This window comes from Mixophyes fleayi, chromosome 2, assembly GCF_038048845.1.
Source record: "Mixophyes fleayi isolate aMixFle1 chromosome 2, aMixFle1.hap1, whole genome shotgun sequence".
Classification (NCBI taxonomy): domain Eukaryota; kingdom Metazoa; phylum Chordata; class Amphibia; order Anura; family Limnodynastidae; genus Mixophyes; species Mixophyes fleayi.
The window spans coordinates 229,053,213-229,080,443 of NC_134403.1; the positions used below are offsets into that span (position 1 = coordinate 229,053,213).

Consider the following 27,231-nt stretch of genomic DNA (forward strand, 5'->3'; position numbering starts at 1 on the left):
CGATATTTGCATCATTAAGCCCACCCTAAGGCACTTATCTATTGCAGGGACGAGAACCGGGAGGATGCACTGCTTTTCCGGGACGTCTCCCAGAAATGCGGGAGTCTCCCAGACATTCCGGGAGAGTAGGCAACTATGCGCTAAAGAAAAGCAGCTAATGAATCTCTAGAGACTGAAGTGTCTTTTACATTTCTGTCTCCATTACTGAAGTCATGTTGTCTTACCTGTCAGTCTTTGATTAAATCTAGGTCTCCATGAAAATGCCCACCTTCATAGGCATCAATACATGGACATAGGACACAATTTCTGAACTGTGTCATCATGCCACAGATGGTGAAGCCAACCACGTCTTGTACTGGCTCAGCATCAGGGAGAATGCCTGACTCTTCAGGGAGTGAGGGAGATCACTTGACAAGTATGTTGTAACTATGCCCCTAATCACTATGTATGCATATGGAGAAATAAAAGAGGGGCTCCAAGGGAATATGTTCTTCCAAAATGTTATCATCCACTAATTTTGTAGTATTCTTCCTCTTGTCTCCCTTGTACATTGGGGCCATTTGCTCATTTCTGCAGAGGAATTTATCCATATACAAGGCGCTGTGTTGGAGTAAATTCAGAATGCAAAACTGCTCGAGAGCCTGTTCTAGACTTAAGGTACATCTAAGCCCTTGAGGTACAGAGCTACTCGTTTATGCAGCTGCTTCAGCTAGCTTTATAACCTGAGGTCCCAAAGAAAAATTGTTATACTTTTAAACAGGAAAAATGTAAGATCACTTTTTAATTCTCTAGAGTGTGTAGCTAAAAACTAAAATATGGGATTGAGGATCACAAGATCTATTTAGTATTGTAATATTCAGTTACTTTGGCAAATGTTATTTTTTTGTGGATATTTTACATGCAACAGCTATTATATTTGAGGATTGACATTGTGGGCCTGATTCTTGAAATGTATTGACAAATAAAAAAAACCCTGTTCTTCATTTGCAAACTATCCGAATCTTGTAAGCTTTAACGATCCAAATCTTGTAAGTATTAAACCGTAAAAATAATCTAAGGATGCGATGCTGTTAATAAGAAAACAAACATTAAAATATTCCAATCGTGATGAAAAAAGAATCTTCTTTTCTGGCAGCTTGATAAAAACCAAATACTTCTCTGGAAAATGCTCGGCAAAAAAATAAACCCTGTCAGACGACGTATACCAGCTTATTTACTCAGAGATTGCTGCCACATAATGAAAAAATGACAGCCGCCAGGCCTATTTATAAACTGGGGCTTTCCCACGCTGTAAGCAGGGTTGCAAACTCTGAAATTAAAAACAAGCAACCGCTTAGTGAAAAACAAGCCCAAACAAATCCTAAAAAGCCCCCAAAAAAGCCCAACTTACAGGGGACCGTCCTTTTCTATAACACTAATTTTTACAATGAATCTCCATTTAGAAAACCTTTATAAATACAAGAGGACACACTTATACACTGACATGGCAAAAGAAGATGCAAATGCAGTAACTCACAAATCATCCCCAAATACACACAGTTTCTTATTAACCATAATTACACCACAGCATCGCCCCGGCAAGTAGAAAAGGCTAGATCCATGACATACATGGACTTAATATAATGTATGCAAAGACACTGGTATGTCTATACCACACAGCCCCATGACATAACAGTATAAAATAGGGCTCTGAAAGCAGTCTACTAACATGAGCAGCTTACTGAATGGGAGGGGAGGGTGTTATATGGCGGTGTTACCTGCTATAAGTGCAGCGATCGTACAGACAGCACTTATTTCAACAGGTTGTTGCAGATCCGTCTTCCTGTGATTTATTCCACGTCCTCCTCTGACTCCGCCCACCCACCAACAAAGTGCCACTTCATTGGATGAATTCACTGCACAACCCACCCACAAAAAAAAAAATTAATGCACTAATCAGAAAACGGTAACAGATGGAAAACAAAAGCAAAAAAACGATTATACAGCCTGAGGACATGGAGAACGTGTCCAAGTCCAAAAACAAGCTACCCGCGGCAGTGCAAAAAAAACCCGCAACTTGACAAAAAAAGAAGCCCAATTCCACTTGTTATAAGTGGAATTGGCAACTATGGCTGTAAGTCCCACGCTGTTAGTGAGAAAGAAGCTAGTATGCATCGTCTGACAGGATTATTTTTTTTCACAAGCAGGTTTCAGAGAATTATTTGGTTTTTTTTTAAAGCTACCAGAAAAGATTTTTTTTATCACAATTGGAATAATTTTAATGTTTTTGTTTTAATGGACAACAACAGACCCTTGAATTATTTTTATGGTTTAGAGCTAATAAGATTTAGATTAGTTTACAGATAAAGAACACAAATGTTGTCAAGTATTACTGGGGTTATTCATTTGTCAATAAATTTCATGGTGACAAAGAGGTATGTGGTTTATTTAAATTTTGTATTGGTGGACTACAGGTCACAGTGAGACCTGGTTGCCAGGGCATGATGCCACTTGTGATTCCCCATTGCTGACTGTTGCTTGCACATAAAAAGTCAGGAATGTTTTACTTGCCTTAACACCCGAAAGTGCACCCAGGCAGCCAGAGCCGTAACTTAGAATTCAAGTGCCTGGGGCGAAAAAGACAAATGCGGCCGTCTAGCCCTCAATTTTAACCAAATGAACCTAAAACATTCCTAAACTGTGCCCCCCTTCAGCCTCGCGCCCTGGGCGGTCGCCCCCTGTCGCACAGACCTAGTTACGGCCCTGCAGGCAGCCATCAAGCCAAGCTCTGATGGGACTTTGGGGCAATTAGACACAACTCTTTAAACATAGGAAGGAGTTCAATTCAACACAAATTGAAATAGTTCATTTCAAACTGAGTAAGAGGAATCACAAGCATTTTAATTTCTAAAGTTGTTTTAAAAAGACTCCATAAAGGTGCTCTCCAATTGTAATACATTAAATTTGAGCAATGTCACACATAGGGGGGTATTCAATTGTTAGCGAGAACCGCTAAAATCCCGCGCTCAAAAAATATTACCGTTAATACGGTAATATTGCGCGTAAATACCGTTAATACGGTAATTTACTCGCTGGATTTCAGCTGCGAGCTGAAATCCAGCGAGATATTACCGTATTAACGGTAATATTTTTAGAGCGCGGGATTTTAGCGGTTCTGGCTAACAATTGAATACCCCCCATAGCGTTCAAAACATTCTTTCTAAACTGATATTTAGTTTGAAAGACTTTTACAGAAATGTAATAAACTTCAGAAACAAAATTACAATCATATTTATTCACTAAAATGTATTAATGTTTTACCATAAACTAAGTAGCACAAAAGTTTTTTTATTCCGTTCAAAAACTATATTATGAGCAAGATAAATACTTGCCACAAAAAGTGTGCAATAAAAATGGTTGTGACAAAATCTATTGCAGACAAGTCTCCCCGCACACAGACCACATTTTTAATACTGAACACATGACAAAGTTAGACGTGTTTACATACTGTACACTATTGGGGGGGGGGGGAGTAATATCCCAATTAAGTTGGGAGTCGGAAACTCTGCAATTTTCTCACGGCATTGTGGGATGAAATAAGATGTAAGCAGAAGAGAGCGAGAGGAAAATGCCTGCAGTGCTGGGGGAGGCGCGGCTTCCACCAATAGCGGGAGCGGTTGGCTGAGCCACTGCAAGGGGAAGCGCCGCTATTTCAGACGGACAGCAAGAGTCAGAGCTCTGATCAGGACTAGAGCGATACAGCTTGCAGAGAGGACTGACTTACACTGTTAGAGGTGAGTGGGTGCTCGAAAGGGGAGGCCTGCAGAATTTACTTACTGGGGTAATTGACCCATTGTGTGCGTGTGGATTTTCTGCAGAAATCTCATGGGAAGGGTTGGGCGGTAACTTGTATGGCGTGGGTGGAGGTGGTGCTCTACGCATGGAGGTGGGTGGGTGTTCTCTCCGTGGGATGCAGGACCGAGCTGCTTAATGATACATTGCAGTCCTATGGGGATGGAGGAATTGGGGGAAGTATAGGCCCCTTGGTCAGATCACCATGGCCGGTGATATATTTAGATGCCTTACACCTGCGTTGTCGTCGTTAAATTGTGACTGACTATTACAGATCACAACCCCAGCATTACATAGTCGTAATAACTGGTGCTGCAACTTTGTTTATCTTTATAACACGAGAAACTGCTAGCTCGCGTTTCAGTGCTGTATAGAGGCGGATATAGATGTATATCTTTGTGTGGATCGAGTATCTTGTCATTTTTGAATGCCTCGTTATGTAATTGTTATCTGGAATGGACTGGAGGAAAGGTGGATAACATTGAGATATAAATGTATATATTGTAGTGCTCCATGTCTGTAACCTGTTGTGTTAGGGAGGGTCCCATATGTCATATAAACTATAAAACTGCTACATCATCTCTACTATAGAACCTGAATGGTACCACAAATATTGAGAAACATGTTAATTATCAACTAGTTCACATGCATCATTTTCTTATCCCAATGAGTGACCACTTCTCTAAAATGTCAAAACTGCTGAGAATAATGTTTTGGTCTCCTTAATGAGACTTCATAGCTACCGGTTGAATTTATGTACTAATTACAGGCCTTTAAATTGTACACTGCATGTGCATTGGTCACTAAACATAAGCTGATGATAAAAAAAACCAAACACTAATTTTGTGTCCTAAAATTCAAGAATGCTATACTTTATAACTTGATCTCAGTGTTTAGTCATTTTAAAACCATCCATTAATCATGAGCAAAATCTGTTTCCAATCCCCATGGCAGGGTGGACATTCCAAATGTTTAGTTGACTTGGGCATCACTTTAGTCCACTACTGCCAAACCACATGTTTTATTGGAGTAGTGTATAGATTAAAGCCCTGTTGAAGCTTTTTATATTTGGAGGGTAGTCTCATATTTGGTCCCTTAATTTTCTTATTAATGTACTTTTTGGGGAACTAAAGCCATTCTTTAAGGTTTCTTTTATGCAATTCTTAAAAATTATCCACAGAAATTTTTCTGTTTACCAGAAAAATCATATTTTTTTTTTTTTTCTTTAGGGTCCTGAGCCATTAAGGCAATAAGGGCTACTGTGCGATAACTAATCTAGACTAAATTTAATGCAATCCACTAGTAACCTCTTCAATAAATGATGCATCGGTTTTGGCAAACTAAGTTATGTCCAGTTATTTACAATCCTAATGCTAGCGTGTAAGTAACTCTCAGAAACCAGCCAGTAGCCTTTATATTTACTTATTAATTAAACCCCCTTGTTTGAGTATATCCTATTTTGCCTGTGATGTTTTGCTCTAGGCTTTAAAGCACTATTTTGCAGTCACTGAACACTTCACAATGAATGCATTAGGGGGGCAGCAGAACTACATTTGGGTACCTACTGCTGACTAGTATGCCGAGTGGACTGAACTATGCAAATGGAAAAAGTCATAAGTACTTCAGGTTGACTTTTGAAAACCATTTTCAGTTTTGTTAAATACTGAGCATTGATTTGTTTTGGAGGGGTGAGTGCTAAAATTTCAAAGCCTTGCTATGTTTGGCCTTTCTAGTAGGATTATCTAATGTTCTAGGCATGTATGAACTTAAGTTTTTGCTCTGTTCTAGGTGCATCATGTCTGACAGAAAGGCTGTGATCAAGAATGCTGATATGTCTGAGGATATGCAGCAGGATGCTGTGGACTGTGCCACACAAGCTATGGAGAAATATAACATTGAGAAAGACATTGCAGCCTATATTAAGAAGGTACTTTCATAAGAATTTCGGTAACTTTTACTGATTTGTCGCTGACTCTTCCAATTTTATTTGTTGGATTTTCAAAATTCTCTTTTCTCCAGCTACTCCTGAGCACTTTGCATACCAGCCAGTAAATTACATTTGTCAGATTGGCTATCACAATTCCCATGTTGAAAATACTCATGAGAGCAGACAAAGTAAAGTTATTGCATTTTGAACTACAACATTAACTTTTTTTTTTTCATATTGCAGGAATTTGACAAGAAATACAACCCAACCTGGCACTGCATTGTTGGCAGAAACTTTGGCAGCTATGTAACACATGAGACAAAGCACTTCATCTATTTTTATTTGGGCCAGGTTGCAATTCTCCTCTTCAAATCTGGCTAGAAACAAGGAATGAAAATTATGGACTGTAATGCACTGATGGCTGGAGCCAGGATCCCCTGTAACATGGCTGTGCAGCTGCATGGACTGTATACTATATTTAATGTGTATATGTTGCAGTAAAATGACTTTTGTTTAGTTGCCTGGAGAGAAGGTGGCTTTATTTTGGGTTTTCCCCCCCCCTTTTTTTTTTTTTTTCTTTTGTTGTATTGCACTTGGGGAAACTGTAAATGCTTTTCAATGGCCTTTAAACAGGTAGAAAATAAACAATTCTACATCACACCATACCAGGGATGCATATATATTTTTTTCTTAGAAAAAAAACAAAACATTGTTGCATTATGCTGGTATGATATATTCATTATCCTAATACATTGATGGTCTAAACTGATCAGGTCAGCATAAGTGTTAAAGTTCAGGTAAATTGGGTCCATACCATGTGTGCAAGACTACAAACTTAGGAGGGGGTGAAAGTCAATAAAATAGGACACATGAAATCTTGCTTATAGGGGTTTGCCATTTGATAGAATTAAAATGTAATGTTTAGAAGCCTACTAATTTTTAATAAGCTTAGCCCAGAGGATGGTTAAGTGCCTCTCAAATATTGGGTTCTATTGATGGTCTAAAACAATATTTTTCCTTACAGAAATGCAAGTTTGCCAAATGGGTATTCAATAAACAATGTTTGCTCAGAACTGTAGTTTAGGAGCATATATGTATGGTGTGTAACCGGGGTCCCCACCCTTTAACATAAAGATGGATCATTTCTGTGATGAACAGACTTGCACTTCCAGTTGTTATATTGAATTTTGTGTAGGTGTTCTGTACTTGTGACTATAGTAAGCTTTTCGCATAAGCCTCGCACTGAATGTGTGTGCAATCACACTAATAGTTTGATAATTTAAGGTTGTGGCCTACACCTAAACTGCACCCTGTGCTTAAAAAACAAAAAAAAAATGCAATATTACGCTGATCTTGGGGCTATAATATAAAAAAATGTGACCGTTTCAAGCAAACTTGCTTTTATGTGAAGTGGGTTGTTAAAAGTATAATGAAACTTACTCTTTTCCCCAATATCAATTGTCCAGAATCTAATGAAATGTATGCCTGCACTAGAGGTTGACCATGATACTAAACTGCTCTAAGGTTGGTTACCCATTGGCTTTGGATAAGTGCCTGTGTTGCTACATGCCAAACGCAACTTGTTTTTGATGTGCGGTGACCTCTTGTGTTTTTTAGGAAACTCCACTGACCACTAATGCATTTACTTGCAGCACATGTAAGTAAATGGTAAAGGCCATGCTGTAAATGCTAGTGGGTATGATATTCATTTACCATAATCTACTTTTCAATTTAAAATATACCAGTAGGGGTATGTATTTTGATGCATGTGGGAAAGGGGTCTTAAGGTGATGTAGTTGGACTCCTAGTTATTGAACTCTAGTACCAAGGAACACACTTAAGGGCAAAGTATACACTTCATTCGTAATACACTTCCTGTTTCTTGGGGAATGGCTACAATTTATACAGCTGATAAACTAATACTGTTATGGACAATTGCTGTGCATCTTGATAAGGGCTAAAGATGGCTTGTAACCATATTCCAATGTCCCCATTTTACACCTAGCAAATGTATACAGTTCCCTCACCTTCCTCCATGCAACATACTAGATTGTGATTGCAGGGCCAGGCAAGGCTCTCCTGAATGCATACATCTCTAAATGGCCTGTTGCAAATCAAGTGCTCAACAAGAACAGAGTAAAATTCCTGCAAATCATACCTGCTTTCTAAAGACTTTGTCCACCAATTGGGAGTGTAGTATATAGAACATGCTGCTTTAGGTTGTGGCAAAAAAGTGGCACTGGTGTAGTAGCTTGCTATATATGTTGGTGGATATAAAGAGCAAACGACAGCACACTTTGGTGGAACCCTCTCTCCTCTGACATAATTTTACGACCATACCCACAAACCTGCAGTGACAAGTGATTGATCAATCTGCTTATATTTATTTGTGTGCAATTGACTGTCTAAGCAGTTTAGTTTTCTGTACATGCATAAATGTATTTTGAGCTACTGTATGCCAAACTGAGTCCTTGCTGCTTTTTATGGAGAACTGTAAGGTGCATGCTTCCAACTTTGTTTGTTCTTCTGGTTCTTTGTTGCATTTTTATCACTTTAATTTAAGCTCAAAAGCTTGAAATGTGCACCTTACATGTTAATGGTACCTGCAGTGTATGTTAAGTAACAGGATGTTCGTATATTTTGTTAGCAAAATGTTCCCAGTCCTGATTTGCAACGAAGTTGTGCTTTACATCTTAAGCATAATTTGTATCTCACTGTAAAAAGTTTTCACTGTTGTGACTTTTCTTTCTGTGAATAGGATAAATAAAATGTCCATTATGAGTTTAAGCTCAAAAGCTAAGATATGGTTTGCTTCTTGTTTATGAACTGTATTGGAATACTGTTCAGGTAGTAAAAAGACAAGATGGCAGGCAAGAGTCCCCTAGTTCACATCTTTTGTTTTTACAGAAGATAGTAGACTGTCAAAAAAAGGCTGGAGATCCTTTGTTGCAGCTATTGTATTACACCTGTCAGCCACAACATTAAAATTACTTGCCTAATAAGGTGTAGGTCCCTCTTGTGCTGCTAAAACAGCTCTGACCCGTCGGAGCATGGACTCCACAAGACCTCTGAAAGTATCCTGTGGTATCTGGCACCAAGATGTTAGCAGCAGGTCCTTAAGTCCTGTTAGTGAGGTGGGTGCTCCATGGCTTGGACTGGTTTTTCCAGCCCATTCCACACATTGATTAGATTGAGATCAGGGGACGTTGGAGGCCAATTCAACAGCGTGAACTCTGTCATGTTCTGCATCAATTCCTGAACAACTTTTGCAGTATTGCAGGGCGTGTTATGTTGCTGAAAGAGGCCACTGTCATCAGGGGATTATATTGCCATTGAAGGGGTGTACTTGGGCCCTGGCATTCTTTGAACACATACCACCTACCTAAACTTTTGTAGACCAAGGTTTCCCACCAGAACACTGCCCACAGCATCACACTGCCTCTGATGGCTTTCCTTCCAACCATAGTGCAACCATAAATAGAAACTTTGGTCCTCTTAGGTGAGAGAAACCACTGAGGCCCCGACCCACAATCCTGGTGCCCCACCAACTGGGGCACAATAAGGGAAGAATGATTATTCACCACAAGGAAAGTAACTAGTGAACACTCCAGGGGGTAAATGTATCAAGTTGAGTTTTCCAGCGGGTTTGAAAAACCAATCGGATTCTAGCTGTCATTTATTTAGTGCATTCTACAAAATGATAGCTAGAATCTGATTGGTTGCTAAAGACAACATCCCCAGTTTTCAAACCTGCTGGAAAACTCTGCTTCATACATTGACCCCTAGGCCTCTAACCAGCTCTAGCATTAAAGTACCCATCTTTAATAATCAGCCCCCCTCCCGAACATTAAATTTTAAGTCATACACCTCCTCCTTCAGTCTGGACATTAAACTAATGGAAGTCACAATGCATAAATATGCCTTATACCCCAACTCTGTCTTAAATTCAGTTAAAAGTGCCCAAACATGTGTATTGGGACTATTATTCTATCTTCCCACAATTAAATAGCCCCTACTGGCATTAAATGAATAGTACACAACAATTTATTAAAAGCTCTACCACAATTAATTTAATAGAGAGGAGGGAGAGACAAACTTGCAGGCGGAGGGGAAGAAAAATGCAGAGAGAGAGAGAGAGAGACTCGCATGCTTAGGGTATTGGAGGATTACTTACCTAAAGAGCTGACATACCATCTACCTTCACTAATGGTATGGTGCACCCATACTGCTCAAACAGCAATCCACTGGCCCTGGCTGATGTACACCTGGAGTGATAGCAGGTGGCTGTGGGTCAGAATAGGAGAGTTGACTGTGTCCAAATGAAGCATGTACCACTTTGATAAGCGGGAGTGACAGAGGAAGTAATTAGTAATTTGGAGCATGAATGAGAGTGTAAAGGTTATCCTTGTTTTGTATGCTTTTGTTTCATATTTCAGCTAGGTTAATGACCAAATTGACATCTGTCATGAAGACCTGTGTGTGGAAGAAGAAATGACCCTGTATGACCAAGCAGCGAATGACTAGTGAACCACAGGGGGGTTTTATTCTTGCCTGACATTCTATAATATCACAAGGCTTGTTTATTATCTCAGATGCATGATTGGTCTCTTATACCAAGTCAGAAGCCCTGGGTGGATGTGAATAACGTGTAATTTTAGATTCCCTTAGGTGATCTGCTGTGGGTCCCTACAGACTGGAGACCTTCAACTGACAACTTACCTGTTCTGACTAGGGATACCTTGTCAGTGTAGGACTGATTATGTAGTGACACAAATTTCTCCATCCTACTGCTAATGTCTCTTTATGGACACTGGCCAAACAGATTCTGGATTTAAATCTGTCTGGGTGTCTAAGGGAATTCTGTGTTTGGGCCATTTATTTGATTTGGGTGCTTTCACCTCCTTTACTCATCAGTTACCTAAAATGGACTTCCAGAAATATTTTCAGTTATGTCATTGCTCTCATCTATTACCACACAGAGGCCTGCAAATATCTCCTCCCATTATATTTCACCAAATTAAGGGGCGATAATCATGCCATTATAACCTTTTGGTGTTTTGATTCCTAGTGAATTCAGGAAGCGGCAACAGAAGTATAAAAACCAAGTGTCTTTACTTAGGCAAAATATGTGAACAAGGATTCAGTTTGTCAAATATACAGATTTCAGGTAGCAGAATAAACAGGTATACTCCAATACACAAATATGAACAGGTGTGATGAATGGCAGGAATAATCTACAGAAGTAACAGGTTCCAAGCAATGACAAAAATACAGTTTAAATGCAGGAACAAGTATATTGAGTTGCCCAATTGGAAGGAGGCTCAAGGCTCCAGACTAAGGAGGCAGGGATCAGGATTCCAGATTGCCAGAGACACAAGGCAGTCCAGGGAAGCAGACAGACTAGCTAAATCCAGTGACCAGGCAGAGGTCAGGGTCACAAGCGAACAAGCATAATCTGGTTGTTAGGCAGAAGTCAGGGCAACAGGCAAGCAAGCAGGGTCTGGTAATCAGGCAGAGGGTCACAACGGGAGATCAGCCAGCAGTAAAGGAAACCTGGAGGAGGGGGTAAACAAGAGACAAGCAGCAGTCTGGTCTAAACGATGAACTGCACAGAACACAGATTAAGGCAGTTATATGAAGCTGTGAGACAGGTGCTGGTACTAATCAGGTAAGGAGAGGTGCAAAGTTCAGGGGCAAACAGCAGCACCTCTGGTGGAATTGAGGTACTGCAACCACACACAATATACAGATTCCTAACATTTGGTACAATTATCTGATTACACAATATGACCTACCAAAGTTTCAGGTCCAGCTCCAGTTTATTTTTCAGGGAAGACTGGTAACATATTTTTATAAATTATTTTAAAATGTCTCATATAAACCACTCAGAAATGCTAGTGAAACTTATCAATAGGCTAAATATCACCCCCGAGAAACTCCACAAGCTGTGGCCCTCCATGTCTCCTTTATGTTGGCGTAACTGCTCAGCGAAGAGAGATCATTTTCATATTTTTTGGACCTGCCTTGTTGTGTAGTCTTTATGGTCTGAAGTCTGTGACTTGGTAAACTTTTTCAGTATTCTGTCTCTCCCTCCCCTGAGCTGACCCTCCTACAGCACTAGCCACCCTCTATTCCAAGAGGGAATAGATATGTGATGGGGCACATTATTATAGCCACTAGAGTAGCCATAGCTTATTCATTGAAGCAACCGCTACTCCCCCACCAATGACTAAAATCATTTCCACTGTGCAGTATAGTTTTGAAATGGAAACCCTGGGGAGGCTGTAATATTTTTCGGCTACTCCACTGATGAAATGGCAAAGCTGGCATATATATGTGACAGAGGTGGAGGGAGCCCCTTTTCAGGATGCAGAAACTGACTTTTCTGGGTCGTCAATAATTGCTCTCTAGTGGGTTATTCTGGTGGTGGTTTTTTTTAGTCCCTTTTTTTCCTTTTTGGAGTATCTTTTCTGGCAATATTAGTGTTGGCTGAGCTATAATGTTGATGAATAGATAAAAAGCTACCGTATTTCCAGGCATGTGATTTTGTTGGTATGATCTACTGCTGTGCTATTATGTACCCTTTTTTCCTTCCCTTTGCACTATGTCCTTCCCTTTCCTTGTTTATGTTTTGTATTCCCTTATGTATCACTTTGTAACAACACAATACAACTTTTTTCCCAGTAAAAAATAAACAAAACACAATCGGATTGGCCAGAGTGCTTCCTCAGCCTGCATCTAGACCACCACGCACAGCCATGATCTGTTCATCTGCAGGTGAAGTGTACTGGCCCAGGAGGCATATGTCTCCTTCCCATGGTTCAGCCTGCCCAAGATTGTCAGGCATGTTTCATTTTTTGACTTTAATAACAGTTGGGTAAGTCGGGGGTAATCTGGGAACTCAGCCCAAGTGCAAAATATCCAGGCTTTATCCAATTTGGCCATTGACGTGCATGGCTAAACTGGATAGAGTTTCTGCTGCTCAGCACTTAGGCAGACCTGTATACTTTTACATAGTGGAAGGAGCAGGGCCCTGAATAGCACAGAGAAGTAATGTGAGGCTTCTGTCAAATTGAAGCAGGAAAAAAAATGACAGGTTAACACCAATATTTTAAGTAATAATATTTAATATGTTGAAGTATAATTATTGTTTTGGTAGTGGTCTGTGAACTATACATTTTGCTGTATTGTTTATTTTGATGTAAAACATCTGACTTATGCTTGTGATCATTTTTATTTTCTACTCTGATTTATAATTTCTTATGTGATGTTCAAAATAAAATAATTATTGAGTATTAAAAAAAAAATAGGTTATTTGTAAATCTTGGTGAAAAAAAGAAAATGAGCAAATGTGAGAGGCAAGTAGCAAGTGTGGTTTAAATGTGAGAACACAAACAGCTGCAAAGGTAAGATATAACATTATCTCATTATAGTAAGGAAGACTCTGAAGGAAACGTGGGCTGAAAATAGTTCAGACTAGAGATGCTCGCGCTTGGTTTTCTGAAAACCAAGCCCACCCGAACGTAGGGGATCCGCATAGGCTCGCGCACCTGCTCGGTACTTTCGCGCACCCTCGAATCTGAATCGAGGCAAAACGTCATTGTTGCTTGGTTGGATCTCGGAGGTTTTGGATTCCATAAGTACCACCCTCCCCAGGAGATCCAGCGCCATTGCTCACACAGAAAACAGGGGTAGTAGTGTTCTTGTCACTCTCCATTCTCCAGTGACATTGCTCAGTGCCATTGCTCAGACAGAAACAGTGTTCTTGTTACTTCACAAAAATTGACTGAAAATGACTGGAAATTAATGTTTATTGAGGTTAATAATAACGTAGGAACAAAAAAAGAGTAAAATTATGTGATTTTAGAAAAAAAAATAGGGATCCAAAACAAAAACAAAACACAAAGTTAATCCAGATCCAAAACCAAAACATGGGGGTCAGTGAACATCTCTAGTTCAGACAGTGTCTAGGCCATGCACAAAGCAGGTGGTGGTAACAGGAACTCATAAAAGAGTACTGGATGTTGTCATCCTGTACCAGTGTTTCCAGGTTAGGTGTACCTTTACTGTCCCCCTCCTGCTTATCACCTGTGTCTTACTATGCTATGCAAATCTGCATACCCGCTTGTAACAAACCATACAAAAACACTGGTTAAAATAGCCTACACATATCGAATAATTTGGGTAACAGTCATGTGACTTAACTCCCACTAACCACAGCAACCTCCACAAAGACAGCAATAAAATTAGTGAATAAACAAATTGTTCTTATAGAAGTATGCATACTAATAACTAATGCAAAGCAACTCCATAACTTCTGATCCCAGTGAAGATCGATGGTACAGTGATGGCATGAAACATTTATTTACCATCTGTGACTGGATCACTGATAAATTTAATTAAAGGAAATATTGCAGGGCGCTTATTTATATCAATTGTCAATGCACTTATTTTTAGTATTGTGTGTATTTTGGTAAGGGAAATCTTTAATTTCTGAGACCAGGGTAGAATTTTTTTTTTTCTGTTTAACCTTTCTAAAGCAAATGCCTGTTCTGATGTGTATATCTGATACAATGAGCCTTTGTGGATGGTAGCCTTTTTTGTATTGAGATGTGGGAAAATGGCTTGTTTTGGTTTGTGATGTTCTGCGGGAATGTGTATTCTGAAGAAAGACCCCATATGTTAATTGGGTCTTTTGATGTGTGAGGTTTCACTTGGAGACAGGAAGATTTAATTTAAAATGTGCTGCTAGATTTCCTGCGTCTAAAACAAAGATAAAGGACATCACAGCGTTTCTAGAATTTCAGAGATAAGTGTATGTTTTGGTACATCCTGATTCTAAAAATAGCCTGTGTCCAAATCTGTATAAAAAGCACTGTCCTGTACCCTGAAATGTATCATTCTGATGTTCCATCAGACCTGACCACTGATACCTTTAATAAGTGGAACTGTCCTTGTCAGGGCACCTGAGCGGAATAAAACATCACTCTTTGCTTCAAGACCCTGCTTGACAACTTCTTCAATATTGCTGAAAATCCTGTGACCTGCAGATTAGACCCAAAATCTAATCCATTCCCGGCTGTTCTGAGGTTTGGACCCAAGTTTTGCAATACCACCGCTCTGCCTGCTACCCATGCAGCTCTGGTCAGTGTGATGGTCCAGGGGGATACATCCGCAGCAACCCTGATCCATAGTAAGAGGTCTGGAGTTACCAGCCCAAGTGTACCAGCACAGAAGTACACTAGCAGTGACAGTTACCCAGACGGAATGTGGTTCTGAGCGCCATAAAGGAGCTCTATGGTGGCAGCAGAAAATCGGTTCTGGATGCTGGTAAAAGAGTCCAGGGATGGCAGCATTTGTAAGCCCCTCCTACTGCGGCAAGAGGGCGCATTTGGGATAACGTAAGGGAACGGTGGCAAAGTAAGCCCAGCCGGTTCCCAGCAACAACAGACAGGGTGGCATAGGCGGTCCATCCTGTCACACCATCTAATTAATAAAATAGTACAGCTTTGCAGCCGCGGAGTAACTGGTGCAGATTTGGTATTTTATCATTTCCAGTGGATGACAGAGGATGAAAAGATCAGTAATTTTTTATACCTTCTTTCTTGGTGTAGAAATAACTAAATGAAGTCCAGGGTACCTCTTACTACAATATATATAAGTCTGCATACACTCAGTCTGATACTGGAGTGACTTTGTGATATTTATGTAAGGATTCCCTACATAAATATCATGTTTCCATTCAGCATTAACTAGGGCAAGTTGTGACTATTAGGTACTTAAGGTGGTATCCAACATTTGGTAAGTATAACCTTAGCCAATATAGTTAAGGTGAAGATGTAAGTATACAGTGGTTTACTAAAACAGTCCTCCACACTAAGGCCAAAGAGACATATGTTAAGGCATAAGGCAGAGACTACCGTCAAAGTGGATCGAATACACTCCCACACCTCTTCCCAAAATACAAGCACAACTGGGCAACTCCATAACATGTTCCAAAATGTACCAAAAAAGTAAAGAAGCTTCACTGAACGGATGAAACCCTCTCCCTTACCAAAATGGGTTAATACTTGGCACAGAAAAATCCATTCAACGGAGTTGAAAGCCTTGGCAGCATCCAAGGACACTACTCCTCCCCTTTCATCCATCATCCTGGTCATCTGAATGTGTGTATAAATACATCTAACATTGGTAATAGTGGATTTTTGAGGCATAAACCCCGTCTGGTCTCAGTGATAACCCTACTGAGTCTAATGGATACAATTTTGGCTAGAATTTTTACATCCATAATAATAAGAGATATGGAGTGATACAATTCAGGAAGTAGCATCCTTCCCAGGTTTAGGGGTCACTATTATAAAAGTTTTGGACATAGAGGGGGCAGAGACCCATAGCCTTATTTTTTTTTTTTTTTTAAATCTGTTTATTTTCAACAATAGGTACATAAAGGAGGAACAATTAGAAATAGATAATGGACATCTAAATAAAAGTTGCATTATCACACATAACTTATGAAAGTAAAAATAGAGCTTAAACATGTGCTACTAGGTATCTTCATAGAATAGGTAGTGTGGTCCAGAGTAGCTTATTGCAATAGTTAAATACAGTTAACTGGCGTCTACCAGGTAACATCTGGTCCTGTATCTAACCCTGTCCAGGCCTGGGTAGGTACCATGTTGTTGGATTTTTCTTTATCGGTATAGGAAGGGGAAGGGACAGGGGGATGGAAGGGTTGAGGAGGGGGATGGGGAGTGGGGGAAAAGGGGACTAAGTTTGTAGAACAAAAGGATAGGGGGGTGTAAAGGAAGCCAAGTTATAAGTCCATCTACGGCGAGGTGACCTGCACCACTACTGCCCCAGGGGAGAAGAAAGACAATACATTAGAAGAAAAGTAGAAAGTACCCAGGTGTCAAGAGGTAAGGAAGCGACTCACCTACTGCCACATAGTGGAGTGTGATAATATGTGTAACATGGATCCCATGTGAGACCCATAGTCTAAGTGAAATTATCCATATGTCTAGGTATAAAGAACTGTCTGAATTTCTTATAGACCTCTATTGGGACACCATCAACTTTTGGGGCCTTTTGTTAAGGAAAGAGGTAATAGCCTAATCTATCTTCTCCTCTGTAATGGGGGAACCAAGAGACAGCAGAGACCAGGGAGAGCCTTGGCAGCTTAATTTTGGCTAGGTAGTCTACAAGTTGGGAGGCCGTGTATGAAATTTGTGATCTATTTAGATGTTCATAAAAGTTAAAGAATACATTAGTGATTCTATCGCCCTCATATTGCTTGGTGTTATTGCTATCTAGAATAACTGGAATTGTCCTATTAGACATTTAATCCATAGCCAGGCAGACCATGTCTGTTTGGAAGTATTGGTTATGTATAGAAAACAGGAGTTTATGATTAGTTTTATCAAATAGAAAATTGGACCACTCTGCCTAAACATGCTGCCATGTCAATCTATCCAATCTGGAATGATAGTCAATATACCAGGCTTCCAAGTCATGACACTACTGCTCCAACTTCAGTTAAATGTCTTAATTTCCCATACTCTATATAAAAGTACCCCTCAAGAAAGCTTTGAAGTCCCATAGACTGCCCAGGCAAATAGTTAACACTAAAATATCCCCAAAGGCAAACCAAACCAGATCCCAGTCTCATCAAGGTCAACTAGAAAGTGTTGAGCTTCCAGAAATGTACATGCTTGTCTGACTTGAGAATAATGTCGGAGGGTGATCTGAGATACCACTAGAGAGATAGTACATAGTAGATATAAGGGGGGCCAGTCTACGAGAGGTAAAGATTAAGTCAATGCGTGACAGAGAATGGTGTGTATGAAAATGGCAGGAGAAATGTTGAGTTGTTGGACTCCGGGACCTCCAAATATCTCCTAGCCCCATTTCCTCAAAAATTTTAGCAAACAGCATTGTCCGCGTAGGAACAACTGAAGGACTCTCACGCCATCTGTCTAGGTAGGGATCTATAACATCCCTACCTAGACAGCCGCCGCGACTCACTCCTGCTCCTTGGCTGTGTCCTGGCCGTTGTCATGATGACGGGACGTCAATTCTGGTTCTCGTTCGGCCGTCACCATGGCAACGCCCGGGACACTCTTCATTTCACCGCCCAACCCAGCCAGCTGGTCAGTCGGGCGCATTAAATTAATTATATTTCTGCTGGGGCTAAATTTATCCTGTTGAGCTTCCCTCTCTGTGATTGGCCCTTCCATGTATTTAATGCAGGGAGGGCACAGCCTCCCTGCCGGTTATAGCGTTCACTGCCTGTGTGTTGCTGACCTGCTTGTCCCCTGACATTCCTGATTGATTTGCTGTTGTGAAGTTGCCTGAAGTTTTGGATCTTGCCTGTTTGTCTGTTGCCCTAACCTTTTCCCTGGATATTGAATCTCGCTTCTCTGCTTGTTGCTTTGATGTTCGCTTGAATTTTTGACCTGCTTGATTACTGCCAGCACTGACTACCGGCCTGTACCCTGACCCTTCTTCTGGCTACGGACCCGCGACCCAAGCCTGGCTTCGGCCTCCGCCTCCAGTCTTCCAGTTACCCTACCCTGTGCCACGGTTATCCTGATAAGTCTCTACTACCAAAGGGACAAGTCCTGGGGGCATCTGAGTACCAGCGAATGTATAAAGTTCTATGGGAAAGGCAGCTGCTATAGGTGAAGACCTCTACTAGTCTGGTTCTAAAGGCTTATCAATAGCTGTGATCCTAACATATACACCTCCACTTCAACCATTGCATATAAACTTTACCCTTTACCAACTGTAACAAAAGGAGGCATTTAGCTGGCAATATGCAGAGAAAGCAGGGAAGTAGAGTAAAACATTTGTGCAGTAATGCACCTAGATTGAATGTAAAGACCTATGTATGAAAAGCAATAGTTTAAATTTGGTTTAACTTACATGACTTGAAATCCTTCCTCTCAGCAAACAGACAGGGTGTGTCTGTTTGAATTACAGAGCCAGTGATGGGCGTTTCCTTTTAAAGAGAGGGTGGGTGTGTCACTTGTCCATCAAGCTAAGGCTGGGGGAGTAGTATCAGGTATAAAAGCTTGTTTATATCATTTGTGCACGGAGATCAACGCTGGGTAAGCTGGCTGGTCTAGCTAGCGTTTAGGGTCTCCAAGTATTGCTGTGAAATCTGTACGGTGTCAAAACATTTACCATCCTGACAATAAAACTACATAAAAAAGGAAGAAGTTGTTCGCGTGTGCTTCAGCAGTAGCGGGCTCTTGCCACACAACCCTCACCAACATACTGTTTAACTAAGGTATACCTTTGTCCAAAACAATCCAAATTTTACACCCTACCCCACTCTATACTGACCTAACTAGCAAAACTAACCCTAATGAGTAAGTACAGATTAAGAGAGTGAATAAGAGAAAGGGAGCGGGAAGCAAACCAAATTCTAACTTCTTTAGGAGAGTAATTATTAAGTCTCCTTTCTGCTACATGTGGAAAATACTATACCCTTACCTGACATCACTGAGAAAAATAACCTAGCATAATTGAAATCAACAATAATCTCATGCAGATAAACACAAACAAAACTAGGTCTCCCGAGGCCTATCTGGTCATCTCCTGTAAATCCAGGTCAGTGCCTCCTGTGGACTGGAAAAAAGTGTAATCGACCAACGGCCACCTGGCCGGAAAAAACATTGTGTACGACAGCTGGAGCTCATGTAGTTCTTAATTTGTGTAAACTGAGAACAGCTTTTCTGGACCTCCACAGTGACATTAGGGAATACTGCAAATCTCAAAGGTCCTCCGTGCCTAGTCATTTTGAGCATAGCATCACAATCTTTCAAATGCGGCAACTTGGCTATAAAGGTGCATGAAGGAGCACCAGGCTAGGGATTTTGGGGGGGAGGGGGGCAACCAGAGAGCCCTTTCCAAAGTAAAGTGAGAGGAGTAACCTCTCTACCAAATCCTCAATAAGCCTGCTTTTTGACCTAGTGGTTGGGAAACTAAACAAACTGCTCCTACTGCACAAACAACCAATGATATTGGCAAAAGATTATAGTATGGAGAAGACTCAAATTCTGTTGAAATTTTATAAGGAAGTTCCTAAATATATTCCCAGTATAGACCCTTTTACCTCTTGCTATATTTTTACATGTGTCATGAACGCCCAGCCTGTCCAAGATACAGCAATCTGAAGAGCTGGCCATGACTGCCTCACCTTACTCACTTAGCAATGAAAACATCTTTTCTACCACCACAAAGGATTTATTATGGTGTCCTTACGTTCACCAGAACCACTTATTAATGTTTCACACTTAAATAACATACACATGTAGAATGAGCCTCCCTGGGCTTTGCAAGTTCACAAAGAATCACGGAGAATACGCAAGATAAAATTTATTTAATCTGAAAAATGTTTCCAAGGCTTAATTACAAAAAAAGGTAACTAGACATACAATAAATTGCACAAATAAGTTTCAGAAAATAAAATAGGAAGTAAAACCAGAGTACTACTTACTAGGTAAGACTTGGGGGTAAATGTATCAAGGTCCGATTTTGAAAATCCAGCAATTTTCTCGGGAGAGTTGAAACTTGCTGATATATAAACCTGAGATTTCATGTAAAATCGCCAGAGATGTGTTTCTGTCAAAATCGCTATTTTCAAAATCGATAGAGATCAAAGTCCCGACTGTTTGCCACTCTAGCTATACAAGTCTTAAATTTATGAAGCTGTGAATAAGCAAACACTCCGAGCTAGCTTTATCGCTAGATACAACAGGCTGCTTCCTACCTGCGTGATTAGTAAACACATCACTGTTACACTGTCTGTCTGTAAAGCTGGAGGTCTCCGCGGCTGTTAAAAGTTTAAGAATAGATAAATGTTTGGTTTTTTTTTTTTCAAAAAAAAGCTTGGCGTTCCCCCGCCCATGCACACTATTAACCCTAGTGCTGCCAGCCTACTGCTGGTTATGTGAAAATCAGGAAAAATTTGCCTGGGGTTCCCCCGATTTTCACATAACCAGCACTAGGCAAACCAGCCGTGGTGGGTGGCACTATAGCAGGGGGACACGCGGCAGAGGTCCCCCTGCCATAATGACACACCAACCCCAGGCTGTTCAGCACTGGGCTGCATTCCCTAGGGAGTGGGGTCCACTGAAAAAAACGAGCGGGTCCCCCCTCTAGGAACAACCAGCCCAGTGCTGAAAGCATTAGGGCTCTTCCTACACTCCTGGGCGGTGAGTGTAGGGTAATAACGGCGAAAATAAAGTTTAAAAAACAACAGGCGCCATTTTGTTTTGTGGAAGTCCCAGCCAGCCTGGGCTGCCCTAAACAGTGTGGGCATGCTGATGCTTGTATAACTACAAGCACCAGCATACCCATGGCAGCCAGGGCGTGCTGGCACTTGGAGAACCACAAGTACCAACATGCCCTGACACCCAAAGCTGGCTGAGACATGTAGTACTACAAAATGTTTCCAAAACCACAACACCTTGTATAAAACCACATTTCATTCAAAATAATAAAACACAAATAAATACACTAAACACTCTCATTCATACCACATAAATTTATTAAAAATCCCAAAATACTTACCAATCTGATTTCTTCTTCTTTTGTCACCAGTGTTTAATCCAAAAATGCTTGTAAACCATGTTCCAAATAATTTGTAATTCCAATTGTTCCTGATTGAAATGTCCAAAATTATTTGTGTTCCAAATGTCCTTGCTTGTAAATATCTTCTGTTCTGTCTGGCCAGAAGGGTCCCCATACTTGTAATCCAAACTGGTACATGCTTGGTTTAAAAAAAAAAAAAAAAAAAAAAAAAGAAGACAATGACAGACAATGCTAAACAGCTTGTACACTGTACAAGCTCTGTTATGCAATGAGTTTAACACAGCCACGAGGTCTATTTATAGTCTAAGGGATTTTCCTACGCTGTCATGGGGCAAATTATTAATAGCATGTTTTTTTACCCAAATACAACATTGGTGGATTTACCTGCTACGGTCTCCTCCTCCTCCTCTGTTGGAACGGATGATGCTGCTGGCGCAACTGAAGGTCTTGCTGGTTCTGGTCATGCCTGCTGTTGTGCTGAGGCTGCGTGGAGACACATGTGAAATGTTACGTAAGATTGATAAAATAAAATATAAAAATTGATCAGAAAAACATAAAACTTTGTTTTGACTTGTGTGAGAAAAGTGTAAAAACAAACCTTTAACAGGCTGCAGGATAACTGAGTAAACAGATAATTTAACAAGTGACATCATTTCCCAATACTCACCAGCCAGTGGTTGAGGCACAGGTCTGTCTGTGTCCCTGATATTAATGTCCTTGGTGAGCTCTATGGGACTGAGCTGTTGAAATTCTTGCTCATATCAAGGTATATGAGATAACTAGAGGCGTTCCACGGCCAGTGCCTATGAAACAAATAATGTAAAAACTACAGTTTTACATGGCCACTACACCATTAATTTTTTACTGTCAACATGATTTAAAATCATATATCTTTCTAAATACAATTTTTAATACACAATTTCTACATATACTAATAACCACAAAGGTCTTAAGAGATGAAACGTTTGACAGGCAACATTTTTCATTATTTGATAAGGTGACTAAATGAATAAATAAGTGGTTAAAAGATGTATACATTAACACATCCTAAGGTAGCTCATGGTTATACTATGATATTCCCTTTTTATAAGGTAATAGTAACACTCTGTAAATGATGTACCAGTATTAGTGTGCAGTAGTGTTGGGTAATCTGCCTCCCAATAATCTGGATATTAACTTTTTAGCCAGGGGTATAAATTTGAATATGAAGATTTATGCTTTGTAGGTTTTTTACAATGTCCGCCAGTACCTGCAGCAGCTCGTCGCTCCTTGGCCATCTTCTCCTTGACCCGGCGTTTGATATCACTTATCCTTTTCCCGCAGTTTTCGACCAACCACTATATGTGCCCCACTGCATTAACGGCATCTGTTAAATTTGCCCACATTTGTTTTTTGCCTAAAATTCTCTTATAGATAGGCACTAAGTTGTGCACAAGGACACAATTTTCTGCCAAACTGAAGTATACATTATGCCCAGACTTAGTTTTACCGGCAGAAGGGCCTGGCTGTTCCTCCTGCTCCTCCCGACCTCCTAGCTCCTCTCTCTCCTCCTCTTCACTCTCCCTACCCTCTTCACATCTCCTTCCTCTCACCATGCTCACACACACACACACACACAAAAAAAACAGCAAAAAAGTTAAACAGAAGGGAAAGACAACACAACAAAGAAATACACACACACAAAGAAAATACAGAGAAAATTGCAAAAACGCTGAAAACATAAACTCAGCAAACAAGCAAAAAAAAGACAATAAGACAAACAAGGGCAGACAATGAACCAAAAGCAAAAAACAAATACATTTAACCAACCTTTTCACACCAACACAAACACTATCCCTGTCAGGCGCCGTCTCCGAACCTCCCACGGGTGCCGGAGACGGACTCCCTCTGCCGCTGCTTCCCGTCCCGTTACTAGGCAACGGGACGTCCGGGTCACACGTCTTCGGCGCGCGCATGCGCACTGGCCGCTCGGTTCCCTAGCAACGGGAACGCTTCCCCGACGATCAGCTGGGCTGATCGCCGGAAGTCCTCTCCCTGCATTTCCTCCCTCCGGGTATTTAAGTCTTCCTCTGGCACCATGTAGGTACCAGAGTATTGGTTCTGATACTTCAGCTCCTCTGCAGTCCTTGTGTCTGGCTGCCTCTGTATATTTGGCTTGATTTTGACTACTCTTCCGGATCTCCCTTCTGTACTTCGCTGCTCGTTTGGTATTTGACCCCGGGACCGTTCCTGACTATTCTTTGCCTAATCTCCGTGGTACTGCGCTATTTGGTTTCCGACTCGGCCTGCCTGACTACGCTTCAACTATTGCACTGGTGACTATCTGGGAGAACCGCGACCTGCGCACTTCACGCAGCAAAGTCCACACTTCCTTGCGGGGGTCCCTGGTGAACACCGGAAGTGCGTTAGACTCCGCGCCTTCCAGTTTAGTCGCGCCAACACCAGTCAGTAGCATTTTCCAGTGAAAGACGTGACAATCCCTTCCTAACAATTCTCTCTCTCGCTCTCTCTCTCTCACAAACTCCTTAAACCCCTTTCAACTCAAATAAGGAAGTAGCTGGCTTTTTATAATCTTACTGAGGTCAAAATCCCACGGGTTTTGCAGCTCAAACTGCCAACCAATCAGAGATGAGTATTGAGTTTGCAATGTAAATTTTCACCTAAACACGGGAGAGTTGGCTAAACACGGCCGTGTTTGAAATAGCAGCAAATCGCCAGAGATGAACAGCGATTTGGATAATATGAATCCAAATCGCAGTTTAATACATCTTGCGACTTGGGGACCCCTCGATTTTAAATCGCTGAAAAAAAATCGGACCTTGATACATTTACCCCCTGGTGTGTGAGGGAACACAATTGAGAAATATGGTACATTTCAGTCTTGATAGACCCCCTCATGAAAATGCACTATGTAATGTCTAAAGCAGAAGATTTTAAACCCTTCTTACAGGCTCTTCGCCCCCACCTTAGGAATTACATTTTCATTTAAGTAGGATTGATTCCCAAAATGACAGAGCTTTCCGAAGTAAATTATCTATCACTTAGATATATGTTTGAGCACCTCAGAGAATCATTCACCTATGCTCTGCTTGAGTGGCTAGATGGTTTACAATGTTGGGGCTGCAAACTCCTCTGAGATCCTTATCTATCTGGCTAGTTTCAAAAGACTCTTTGTTAATTGCACAAGTCACCTAAGGTCAGTCAGCAAAGCATACTTTGAGAGGTTACATAAAATATACACATTGTCATACATGAATTCAACAGAAAATAGCAATCAGTCCTTAGATATACTACATAATCATCACAACATGGAGTTGCTTATATTATAGTTACCCACTCACCTCAACCAGAGGTATGCAGCAACTGGAAAAACTACGCCCAAAAATAGACTTTCATGATGACAAAGGGAGACTTTCTGTCCTCATGAAATTGGAAACCGGTCATTGGGAAGTTACCCCAGATATTGTATCTAACTTTATACCCACTATTCACGATGAGACATTGATTCTGTGTGGTCACTTTGAAGCTATGTATAGATAAGTAACTAAGGATCAAGTTACAGAGGTTCCACAAGCCATGATATGCAAGTTTGTGGAAAAATTCCCATACGTTGATATAGCAATTTGCTTAAGCGCGGCTAAAGAACAAACGCTTGCAGACGCAGCAATGGTTATAGAAGAATACTGATAAGATTTGTTGAAAAATAGGAAAACACTAAGGATCAGAGAATATGTTGTGGTAAATGGCAGATCACAAGAAAACAGTTATACAACATGACAATGTGTGCAGGCAGACACATCTTACCACTACTGCTTCACCATAGGAGAAATGGGTGAATGTGCAATGTTATGCATGCCTAAAGTTTGGCCATGTAAGACGTAATTGTCCACAAGGTGTTCGCAAAGATTATACAAATGACTCTGAAAACTTGGGCAATAACAATGGTTTTAAAAAAAGCCCTCACATTAGAGAGCTAGATATGCAATCACATGCCCAGTCAAAATTATAGCAGCTAAATTAGACGCAGAAATGTGTGGCGCTTGTAAATACACATACTGGCCAAAGAAAAGGACAGTCTCAGGTGCAGTCACATACTTCAGTGACTTCACAGACACTGTTTAGAACATGTAAACAGTTATGACGTATGGAAAGCACAAGTATCAGTTCGCACAACAGATGACCATACTGTGAATCTTGTGCAACTAGATTGAAGGTTAGGGATCCCTAAGGATCTGGCCCCACATAATGGCCAGAACAAAAAATAAATGACTAAAATGAGTGTTCGATACTGGTGCAGAAATTTCAATCCCCAATGTAGAACATAATTTACTGCTAGATAGCCCTATTGTTTACAAATACCCAAAACCATGGGCAGGGGCAAACGCAGGATTTGAGAAGGGGGGTTTCCACGCCACATCGCCAGTGGGCGTGACCAGCACGCATTGGGGCGTAGCTATAATTTTAGAGACGCTAGGCTTCTCTCCTACTCTTCCAATCCCCTTCAAATACATGGCAATGCTGTGTACACTACTATTATGTGCATGCAGCCCCCCCTTCATAAGCAGAGCCGTGTGAAGTGGGACATACCTCCCAACTGTTCCTGCAGGGGGGAAAAAGTCCTGACTGAGCAGGACAGTCAACCAAAATTGGGACTGCATCACCAGAATAAGGACAGTTGTAGAATGTCCTGCTCTCTCCTACCTGTTCTTGCAGGTTTCGCTATCTGCTGCTGCTGCTCATGTCTTATGCTCAGTTGCTGCTTTTGTGTATTATGGAGTGTTTGGGTCCTGTTTGGAAAAAAGGGATACATGAAATTTGGAAAGTCTAGCAATGAGTGAACCATTTAGGCCTCCCTCCCCCAAATCAACCCCGACGTTAAATCAATAGCACCTACGTTAAATAGGCCTCCATCCCTGCACCCAGCCTCGGCATTGCAATAACAGTATTCACATTTAATAAATAGATCTATTTCTTACAAACCAGCCCCGACATTAAATAGTATTCACGTTTGATATATAAACATTTTCCCCCAAAAAAACAACACTGATATTAAATAATTAGTATTCAAATTTAATAAATAGTTACCAAACTTCCCCACCTGAAATAATTAGGGACTACCATGATCCCCATATTAAATGAAATAGCCTGCACGGTCAGATAAATTGCCCCACCTTTACATTGTTTATAGCTGCACTTTTTTTTTAGTACAGCCCCAATTTTTTGGGCACATTTCTTTTTTACTGCACAGTATACATCTAGAAATGTGGGGGCATTATATCAATAAATGTAAGAGACAGTTAAATGTAAGAGACAAACAGAATGTATGAAGAATCATGAAGCACAGTATGCGAATAGGAATGTGAAAGCTGGTTTGCCCATGCCTAATCCAAGAAATCTGCGAAATGTATTTATTTTTTTAATAAGCCACATACCATCACATAGATAAACTCCCTCCGGTTCTCTCCAGCACCAGCGCAGAACTTTACATTATAATCCTCCACACACGTCCAGCGAAAATATCCTTCTGTTAGCCACAACTACGTTCCGCGCTCCGGTATTTAAACAGTCCATCTTGAGAGCAGAAGACACAGACACACAGTGGAATCCTCCTGAGCGTCGATTGGGTGTAAGCATCATGCTGCTCACCTCCCGATTGGCTACAGGCTTCTCATTCTCTGATTGACCCAATACAGGATGTGGTCACGCAACCTCCCTAGGTAGCGGGGGGCATCTGTTGAATTTTCCCCGATAACCCAGTCTGTGCCCCAGGCAGGAGAGGGGTTTCCAGAGACCAGGAAACCCCCCTGGGTGCGCGCCTGATGGGCCAACGGAAGAATGACTGTGGAAAGATGATTGACGTGCAGGCGGGCATACAA

General features: G+C 40.9%; 1 protein-coding gene across 2 annotated transcripts; it reads left to right on the plus strand.

The window, feature by feature from the left end:
- The first annotated feature begins 3,631 nt into the window (after window positions 1-3,631).
- On the plus strand, window positions 3,632-8,558 carry DYNLL2 (dynein light chain LC8-type 2). 2 transcript variants are annotated; one of them, XM_075195574.1, is made up of 3 exons: window positions 3,632-3,773; window positions 5,620-5,758; window positions 6,002-8,558. In XM_075195574.1, the coding sequence occupies exons 2-3, from the start codon at window positions 5,627-5,629 to the stop codon at window positions 6,137-6,139; spliced, it is 270 nt and encodes an 89-aa protein (XP_075051675.1). In that variant the 5' UTR covers window positions 3,632-3,773; window positions 5,620-5,626; the 3' UTR covers window positions 6,140-8,558. The 2 variants fall into 2 exon arrangements, with proteins under 2 accessions (XP_075051675.1, XP_075051674.1); XM_075195573.1 differs by lacking the exon at window positions 3,632-3,773 and adding an exon at window positions 3,984-4,302.
- Window positions 8,559-27,231: the final 18,673 nt, after the last annotated feature.